We start from the raw sequence: 9,789 nt of genomic DNA, 5'->3' as shown, positions 1-9,789 counted from the left end.
CCAATGAAGGAGGGTACCCACCTGACGACAGGGCGGGGCAGTTGTTTTATCCCAGGTCAGGAAATTCTGCCTAGCTCATCTCCCTTCACTTTCCAGGCACTACTTTACTCATGATTGGGCATGGGACACAGGCTCAGGGTTGATCACCCTGTAGTTGTCTGCCAAGAGGGTGTCTAGTGTTGGCCGAACCACCCACTGATTCAAAGGTACACTACTGATGATGTGTCCCAAAATTTACGTCCTTCCCATGGCTGAGATAAAGTTGCCACACCACTCTCAACATCCACGCCTCATGTGATTACCATCTATTTGCACACAGGACTTTTTCCATCAAGTCGTGTGTATTTAAGAACATGTATATTCTTCTAACACTCGAGAGGCTGTAATATAATTGAATTAAAACTCAAATTAAATAAAAGAGAGATATTTATCATGAATTCCACTGCCAAGGAATATACTCTAGAAAATTTCCATTTTAGTTTTGCCTTCCAAATGTTGACATACTTGGGTGTTCTGAGGCATGTAATACGGACCAAGTTTAACTGATGCAGGATCTTGTTTGTTTTCCGGCTTAAAACTGCACTTTTTTTTTGTAATTTTTCCCCCATCATCCACCTTACGTGAGACATGAACACATATGTATTTCTCTTTTCTGTGCGCTCTAAAGATACAAAAGCATATAGCTCAGTACTGCACGTAATTGGATCCACCTGTGCCGCCTACAAAGACCGCTATTAAAACACCTCCAAAAAGCTCCAACAACATTTTATGGTTTTATATAAATGCTGCAACCGTGTAATAGCAGGTACATTCATGATAACATGTAATACAGTATTTCATTCTACGCATTACCGGAACTTTGAAGCGCATTGAGTTCACATAGCAATATGTGAAACGAACGCCTAAACCTAGCGCTAACTTTTCCAAACTTAGAAATAAAAACACAGTAGCGGTGATGGCACCTGAAATATGTACTGTAGTCTTACCTTTTTTGTAGTGGTCTGAGGCGTTGTGAGAGCGACGCTGACGCGCTGCGGTGAATCTAGTCGCTAGCCAGCTAGTAATTGTTGTTTTGTTAGCCGGCTAGTAGCTAGCTGGTGTTTTATGGCTAAGTGTCAATACGCCAGTAATGTAATTTGATCGGCGTAACAATCACTGCTAATAATAACAATGTAACTGTAGCTTGGTTAATATGCACGTCACAATATGTGTAAATGGAGCGCTGTTGCCGCTTTTTGTAGACTTTTTCAGACGACTTTATAGACAGATTAACTAAGTCCCACACGTGCGGTAATGAGCGGTCTCCTTTTACCTGTTTTTATATTCTTAGAACGCACAGACAATAAAAGACATGTGTTCATGTCTCACATAAGGATTGCGGATGATGGGCAAAATTCCAAAAAAAGCGCAGTTTTCCTTTCAGCATAGTGCCACGATGCGTTCAGGCACACTGAGTATTTCTGACTGTCACAAGAATCTGTGCTTTTTTTATTTATTTAATACGACTAAAAAAAAGTCAAGTAGTATTGCATTTTGCACATTTGGATCTTAATGAGGTTTTAAGTAGAGCTACAATATGCAAAAGCAAGAAGGGGGAGTGAGACAAAAAACATTCGGAATTTGTAATTTAAACAAAAAAAAAAAAAATCAAAACTGAAATAGGTTTTTTATCACCTGTTTAAAATTTTAAGACCACAGTCCATAAAAGCCAAAATCTGCTCAAAATGTTAATTTTTTTTGTCAGGCATTCACACTGTCATGCCCTCCTAATGGCAAAGGCAAAGAAGCTTTCTCTCGTTGAACGTGGTCGGATTGTCGAGCTGCATAAGCAGGGCCTCTCGCAGCGTGCCATTGATGCTGAGGTTGGGCGCAGTAAGACAGTCATTCTACATTTTTTTGAAAGATCCTGAGCATTATGGAACAAAACAGTCAAGTGGTAGACCCAAAAAAAAAATCACACCTGTCCTGAGCCGGAGGCTGTCCATCAAGGCACAGGGCGGTCTTCGACCCACATTAAGGCCCTTACTGGTGGCGACTGCCGTGAAATAACAATCAGACAGCATCTGCGGGAAAAGGGTTTAAAAAAAACAACAAACTAATTCAAAGACCTCATCTCCTTCAACGCCACAAAACTGCCCGTTTAGGCTTTGCCAGGGAGCATCAAACATGGGACATTGAAAGGTGGAAAAAAGTTTTATTCTCTGATGAGAAAAAAATACAACCTTGAAGGTCCAGATGGCTTCCAACATTACTGGCATGACAAGGAGATCCCGCCTGAGATGTTTTCTACCCGGCACAGTGGAGGGGGGTCCATCATGATATGGGGAGCTTTTTAATTCAGTGGAACACTGGCGCTTCAGGTGGTGCAGGGTCGTCAAATGGCGTTGCTTACATGCAGATGTTGCAGCGGGCATCCCTCATGACTGAGGGTCCTTGTCTGTGTGGTAACAGCTGGGTTTTTCAACAGGACAACGCTGCAGTTCACAATGCTCGCTTGACCAAGGACTTCTTCAGGGAGAATAACATCACTCTTTTGGACCATCCTGCATGTTCCCCTCATTTAAATCCCATAGAGAACATTTGGGGATTGATGGCAAAGGAAGGTTATAAAAATGTCCATCAGTTGCAGACAGTTGAAGCCATCTTCACCACTTGGAGCAACGTTCCCACCAGCCTCCTGGAAGCACTCGCACCAACAATGCCCAAACCAATTTTGGAAGTGATTAACAAGAACGGTGATTAACAAGCTACTCATTACTGAGTCCTACTGAGAACATTTTTTGTTCTGGTTTGGAGAGTTTTTGTTATTTTTTGACCGATGGTCTTACACTTTTGATCAGCTGATAAACAGCCTATTTCAGTTTGTTGCCTTCAATAAATTACTTTTTCAAAATGGCTTTTTGTCTCACTCCCCCTTCTTGTTTTTGCATATTGTAGCTCTATTTAAAACCTTAAGATCCAAATGTGCAAAATGCAAATTCTAGCAATTTTTCAATTGGTCTTAAGATTTTGATCAGGAGTGTATATTATACAGTATATTTCATACTTATATCAAGCGTGCAGTTCCACAACATTGCACCCCGAAAAAGCATCTTCCTGCTGGAAAATTTAAGTGCATTGGTTTGTGACAGCGCTCTTTATAGAGTGCTGCCGGTATGAATCAGGGATATATCCCCTGCAGGTCACATCGTCAAGCCACTTCCTAAGTTACCTTTGAAAAAACAGCCCCTGCCCCAGTAAGGGATCGACTGGACAACTGCACATTACCATTAGATTAGGTGCTGCGGTTTTGGTTAGTAACCTTTCAGAGAAATATGGTATTTCATAGCTTGCCTTAAGATATCTAGAACAGCAGTCAAAAAGCGGAGTGAAAACTGAAATTGATTCTTTCCCCACTTTAATCCAGATCCGCACCAATGGTATGTTCTTTTTGCTTCCACCTGGGAATGTGGTCCTACTAAATTTGCCTTTATTGATCTACAATACTATATAAACCAAATTGATTCATGTGCGCACAAGTCGCCATCTAGCGGCTGCCACAACGACTGCAATATATTTATTAGAATTTGGTCCAACCCTTTAGGGCATAAGACAATTTCATCATCACATCAACTGTAATGTGTTAGGGAAAAAAAACACATCATTTTCCTCCTGTCAGTCCTGACTTGTCACAGTAAAATCCTGGGTATAAAAATACTCTTTTGCCATTTATTAATAGCATTTTCACTGAAAAGAGTGGAAAACAACTAAAGACAGTTACATTAGTCTGATACACAAAGCCCGTTACTGACACACAACCATTTGTAACCATGGCTCAACATGTGGTGTTTCATTTCGTATGCAACGCCTCTGCACCAGAAGGCCCACCAACGCAAAATAAAAAGTGGCGTCAGGGCTGAGTGACGCTACCTCGGTCAGGCTGGCGTCTGCAAAACCTCACGCTGGTACCTGAGAGTCAGCATGCAGGGCAAGGCGGTCAAATGAGTAGCGACGGCGTGGGTTTCTTGCCCGGCCACGCCTCTTTGGCGTACTTCTTTTTGCGCGGCTCGTTGAGGGTCTCTGGTAGGTACGGTGCTGTGACCGGAGTGGGGTTGAGCATGACGGGGGGCTGGTGAGCCTCTGGGGCCAGGTCCACCTCTGGTGCCGGATTGGGGAAAGGCAAGGGGAGCCCGCCCTGCATGGAGGCACCACCCGGAGCGCCTGTGGGCTGGTTCTCGTGGCTGGTGGGAGGCAGGTCTCCATAGAGACCGCCGCTCAGGGAGTAACCGTGCATACGTTTTGAAGCAAAGTTGTCCAGACCCAACGTGTTTTGGCCCTCTGATCGCCGTTTCTAAAACAAGGTGAGCACAATGATAACATCAAGCTGCATTTACACAGCAGCCCTTATAAATCCTGTTCATATTCTTGCGTTTTTGTTTCTCCTTATGCTGCCATGACTGAGATCTGTCCACCCATTCCATTTACACACACACAGAGCACAGTTAGGATCATTCTGCTTATATTCAGTATCTCACAAACATGAGTGTACCTGTCAAATTTCAGCATTTTTTGGTTACAGTATATCTTCTCAAGGAACGTTATGACTGAAAATGAACTGGGATATACACACACCTGATCAAAATTTTAAGACCAGCTGAAAAATTGCAACAATTTACATTTTGCACTGTTGGATCTAAAGGAGGTTCTAAGAAGAGCTTCAAAATGCAAAAAGAAGAAATGGAAGCGAAAGAAAAAAAATTTTGAGGAAGTAATTTGTTGCAAACAAGTATTAAAGTGAAATAGGCTGTTCATCAGTTGAGCAAAAGTTGGAGACCACAGCCTTTAAAAGCCAAAATCTTGTCAAAAATGTGAATTCTATCTCATTTTCTGTCAGGTTCACACTGTCTTGATGGCAAAGGAAAAGAAGCTTTCTCTCTTTGAAAGCGGTCGGATTGTTGAGCTGCATAAGCAAGGCCGCTCGCAGCGTGCCATTGCTGCTGAGGTTGGATGTAGTGAGACAGTCATTTGGAACTTCTTCAAAGATCCTGAGTGTTATGAAACAAAAAACGCCAAGCGGTAGACCCAAAAAAATGTCAGCGACCCTGAGCCGGAGAATCCGATTGGCTGTCCATCAAGACACAGGACGGTCCTCAGCCCAAATGAACGTTGTTACTGGCGCTGAGTGCTGTCCAATAACCATCAGGCGGGATCTGTTAGAGGAGGCTTTTAAGAAGAAAAAACATCTTCGAGGCCTCGTCTCCTTCAACGCCACAAAATTGCCTGTTTGAAATTTGCACAAGAGCACCAAACATGCGACATTGAAAGGTGGAAGAAAGTTTTACTCTCTGATGAGACAAAAAAAGGAAGCTTTACGGTAACGTTAACGGCGTGACAAGGAGATCCCACTTGAGATGTTTTCCACACAGTGGAGGGGGCGCCATCGTGATTTGGGCTGCTTTTTTCCAATGGAACATTGGAGCTTCAGGTTGTGGAGGGGCGTCAAACGGCAGATGGCTATGTGATATGTTGCAGGGGGCATCCCTCATGACTGAAGGTCCTCTGTGTGGTAAAAACTGGCTTTTTCAACAGGACATTGCTGCATTTCACAATGCCTGCCTGACAAAGGACTTCTTCCAGAGGAATAACGTCACTCTTTTGGACCACCCTGATCTAAATCCGATTGAGAACATTTGAGGTTTGATGGCAAGGGAAGTTCACAAAAATGGCCATCTGTTCCAGACAGTGAAGTCATCTTCACCACCTGGAGCAACATTCCCACTAGCCTCCTGGAAACACCGGCTCCAAGCATGCCCAAACCAATTTTTCACATGGTTAAGAAGAATGGCACACTACACATTACTGAGTCCTTTTTCCAACATTTTATTTCTGTTATTAGGAGAGTTTCGGGTGCTTTTTTTTTAGATGTGGTCTTAAACTTTTGATCAGCTGATGCGTGTTTGCAATAAATTGCTTGCTTTATTTTTTTTTTGTCTCACTCCCATTTCTTCTTTTTGCATTTTGAAGCTCTACTGAGAACCTCCTCAAGATCCAACAGTGAAAAATGTAAATTCTTGCAAGTCTTCATCTGGTCTTAAAATTTGGATCAGGAGTGTACTTTAGAGTAGTCAGTGTGCAGCTTGTATATGAGGAGGACAGAAAATGAGTCAACACACAGCTGTTTTTGTCTACAGTAAATAGCTTTAACAAGTGACAAAGCCAAACCTTACCTTGATAGGGACGACAGCAGTCTGCACCATATTCCTAAAACGTCCCACCGAGGGGTCGATGTCCTCTGTGAGCATGCCGAACAGAAAAATACAATTGACAACAAGCATATTTGTGAAACCACTATGTTTATCAGAGTTATTGTCAGTGATTTTCTTTGCAGCGTTGCGGTAATGAAATGTACAGGCTCTGATGACTGCATGAAAGGAGCTTTTGGCACCTGGATTGATGATGCAGTCCTCCTCATTGAAGGTAACTCTGGAGTTTCTCCTCTTCCTCTTAGGCCTTTGGATGTCCAGGTTGCCCTCCTCGATGGTCAAAAGGGAGATGCGCTTGTTGTGAGCCGTGTTAAACTCGGTCAGATTCTGTCGGGCAAAATGGTCCAACATGATTCCATTGTTATAAAGAGTCTTAAAGCAACACCACCATCACACCTCCAGCTCCGTCTCCTCCTCCGGAAGTCCGAGAAGTCCTTTCAGCTCGTCTTCATCTCCTATCTTAATGTCTCCGGTGCCGCCCCCTCCCTGGCTTTGGGGCTTCTCTCGGATGGTGTAGGTCCGTGTGGAAGCCCCAAAAGATATTGTGGAGTCGATGGGAACCTGCTGAGGCTTGTGTGCCTCCAGACGGATGTGTCCAAGGAAAGTACCATGTGCTAAAAAAAAACAAAACAAAAATTTCAAATTAATTTGGCCAGATAAGTAGAGATCAAAGTAAGGATCGGACCATTTTAACAGAAAAGTATCCAAAGGTCGATTGGTGACTTCAAGACCCACTGGTGGAAAGCGAATGGAGTGAGGTTCACTTGGGTGGGTGAAATTAGTGCATCAAAACATCTGTATCGCAGCGCTTTCATGTTTTCTGTGCAGTGTTTCCCCATTTGTGGTGGGCCGTTTTTTTGGTGCTACCGGTTTGCCCTTGTTCATAAACACATTATAATGGGATGGTCCGTGAATGTAACTTGTTACAACAGCGTACAGTAGGTGGCAGCATGCACCGCAACTCCGCTTAACACACCTCATCAGCACCTGGTCTGCCAGAGAAAAGAAGACATTGCAGGAATGATCATTGTTGCCAACTTAGAGACTTAGACACTATATTTAGCGAGTGTTCAGGCCCCTCTAGGCTTTTTTTTTTTTTTTTTTTTAATTGACAAAGCGAGTGTCTTTTTAGCAACTAGACACTCTGACATGAAAGCATGTATCACGCTTCTCAACAGGCAGTGGGTGCTGCTGTGGGCCGCTCCCTGATCTAAAAGCAGCATGTCTTGGTTGTGATATATTTCTTTTTTTTAAACGCCAAAAACCAACAACAGAAGACAGTTCATTTGTATTTCTAAACATATTTGTATTGCCTTTTCATGTTTTGCTTTACAGCAACCCCCATGGCAACCCACCACCACTGATAGATTGCAGTTCTGTGGGGAAACTATTATCATACTTTCCAACACAAACTTGGACTTTATGTAAAACTTTGTGTATTTCACTTTAAATAAATTAAACTCAGAGCCTCAGGTGCCTCTGGCCTTTATGAGATGTATTTGTTGTTGTTTAAAATGTGTCAGTTATGTTGTAACTGTTCAGGTTTTCTTAAAGGAGTCCTATCCTTCTCATTTCAGGGGCGTTTCAAATGATATTGGATCCCAGTCTGTGGCATTACAGTAAACTTATCTGAATTAAATACTCCATAAATCTCATAAAGTTGTGTATAGGGTAAATCTGCATTATTCTCCTCTTGGCCGAAACTGTACTACTAACTCTACCTACTCTATTGTGATTGTCAGGGGTCAGCTCGAAAATTAATCCTAAACTGGCCGGTTTTTTTTTGTTAAGTTGTCCTTTCAGTTGTCGAAGGACACAAAAAAGCTGTGTTTAGAGATATTAATGGAAAATATTTTGATTTTGAAAATGATTCATCTTATCAACATTTTACACCATTCTAAAGGATCCTGGTAAGTTGTAGTATAATTTGGACAATTCTAATCCACTGTAAATCTATGAGAAACAGTATTGAGAAAATAAAGGAATACCTTATATACATTTTTGGTCAAAATGCAAAAAATGCAAATAAATAAATAAATAAATAAATAAAATAGAAATTTAAAATTAACAATTCCACATTTAGCCAGGCATGTATTAATTTTGGGATGAAGGACAGCATAACTCAAGTTTCCTAACTTTTTGGCTGAGCTTCTGGAAGTGGAGGTCACTACCTCAACAATTACCACTACTAATACTATTACTAAAAAATGTTTTTTTTTTAAAGACATTAAATGTCTTTCAGTAAGATCGTCATGGCTTACTGCTGTTGAGGTCTATGAGGAAGAGCCTCTTCAAATGTTTGTGGTAGACGAGGGCGGCATGGACGCGTGAGCATGACTGATGGTCGATGGTGAAGTCGCACCAGTCTGGATTCCTCCCAAACAAGTAGAACTTCTTTTCGTCTATGATCAGTTTCTACACAAAAAAATGAGAGAATGCAACGTCAATACATCAATGCAGGGTTGGACATATTCACCAACAACATCCAGTATGGTTGTGCCTCTGAGGCATAACTCAACAGTGTTCCTTTCCACTGAGAAGCTTAAAAATCAGGGCTTGATGCTGCTCTGGCACCGGTAAGAAGCCATGCAGCCATGGAAGGAAAAGTCCAGTTTGAGAAACTCAAGCTGGGACTCTACTGGACTGCCTGGCTTGTAGTTGGTGCCATTCAAGAGGGAGTGTGGATGCGTGCATCACATTCAGCTCACCTCGATCAGTTTGTCTCCCTTCATCACGTCGAGGTGGAGCCCGACCGGTGGCTTGCCTCCCCTGAAAGCAAAGCAATCTTAACTAGGAAGATAACTATGAGTGCTGAATGCACTGTGCTCTAATGCAATAATGCTCACTCTCTGCAAAAAGGTAAAATGCACCATATTAGGGCAGAAAAGCAAAGCTATTTATGTCCCCCTTAACATACCTGCAGATATCTAGCACATACAAAATTACCAATTTAACGTCAGATCGTCATGTTTGGTTGAGTATCAGTGCATCCCCTCGCTGCTAAACTCGTTAGCTTGCTAGCATTGCCGGAACGCTAAGTTTAGCCACCTCGGCTATATTACAAAAATGCATTCGATAAACGAGCGTAAGGAATAAAATTACATATTTATCTGCTTTATTTGCATAAAACAAATGAATCGCGCCCCAACATTACACACTAAAGATGTGGACTTGCTCACCATGATGGACAATCAAAAGGAGGTGGGCCGTCGTTACTTGTTTTAGTCGCCATCTTGGCCTCATCTTCCCGGAGCCGCGGTGCATGCTGGGTAAACCTCGATGCGGATGCTGCTGGGAATTGTAGTTCTGTCTTGTAAAAGTGTAGGAAAAACTTGTATCGCATGAAAACGTGACAGGATTTTCGTGATGTGAGGTTCTAGAATGTCCAGTCAATTAAAAGTGTACCTTGAACACGAGAATTTTTGCGATATAACATAATAAATATTATTTATTGTTATTATTACGTTGCTGTGGTGTTACAGTAATATTGATTCATTTATTTTAATTACTGTATTTAATTTATTATTACATTCTTCTTTTTATTATT

General features: G+C 42.1%; 1 protein-coding gene across 1 annotated transcript; it reads right to left on the bottom strand.

The window, feature by feature from the left end:
• Nucleotides 1-3,322: 3,322 nt before the first annotated feature.
• ppp1r8b (protein phosphatase 1, regulatory subunit 8b) lies at nt 3,323-9,521 on the bottom strand. Its single transcript, XM_054781643.1, has 7 exons — nt 9,422-9,521; nt 8,951-9,011; nt 8,504-8,657; nt 6,639-6,856; nt 6,425-6,569; nt 6,207-6,271; nt 3,323-4,330 (listed from the first exon to the last, which is right to left on the bottom strand). The coding sequence occupies exons 1-7, from the start codon at nt 9,472-9,474 to the stop codon at nt 3,977-3,979; spliced, it is 1,050 nt and encodes a 349-aa protein (XP_054637618.1). The 5' UTR covers nt 9,475-9,521; the 3' UTR covers nt 3,323-3,976.
• Nucleotides 9,522-9,789: the final 268 nt, after the last annotated feature.

This window comes from Dunckerocampus dactyliophorus, chromosome 7 (genome assembly GCF_027744805.1).
Source record: "Dunckerocampus dactyliophorus isolate RoL2022-P2 chromosome 7, RoL_Ddac_1.1, whole genome shotgun sequence".
Taxonomy (NCBI): Eukaryota; Metazoa; Chordata; class Actinopteri; order Syngnathiformes; family Syngnathidae; genus Dunckerocampus; species Dunckerocampus dactyliophorus.
This window is presented reverse-complemented; position numbering and strand designations above follow the sequence as displayed.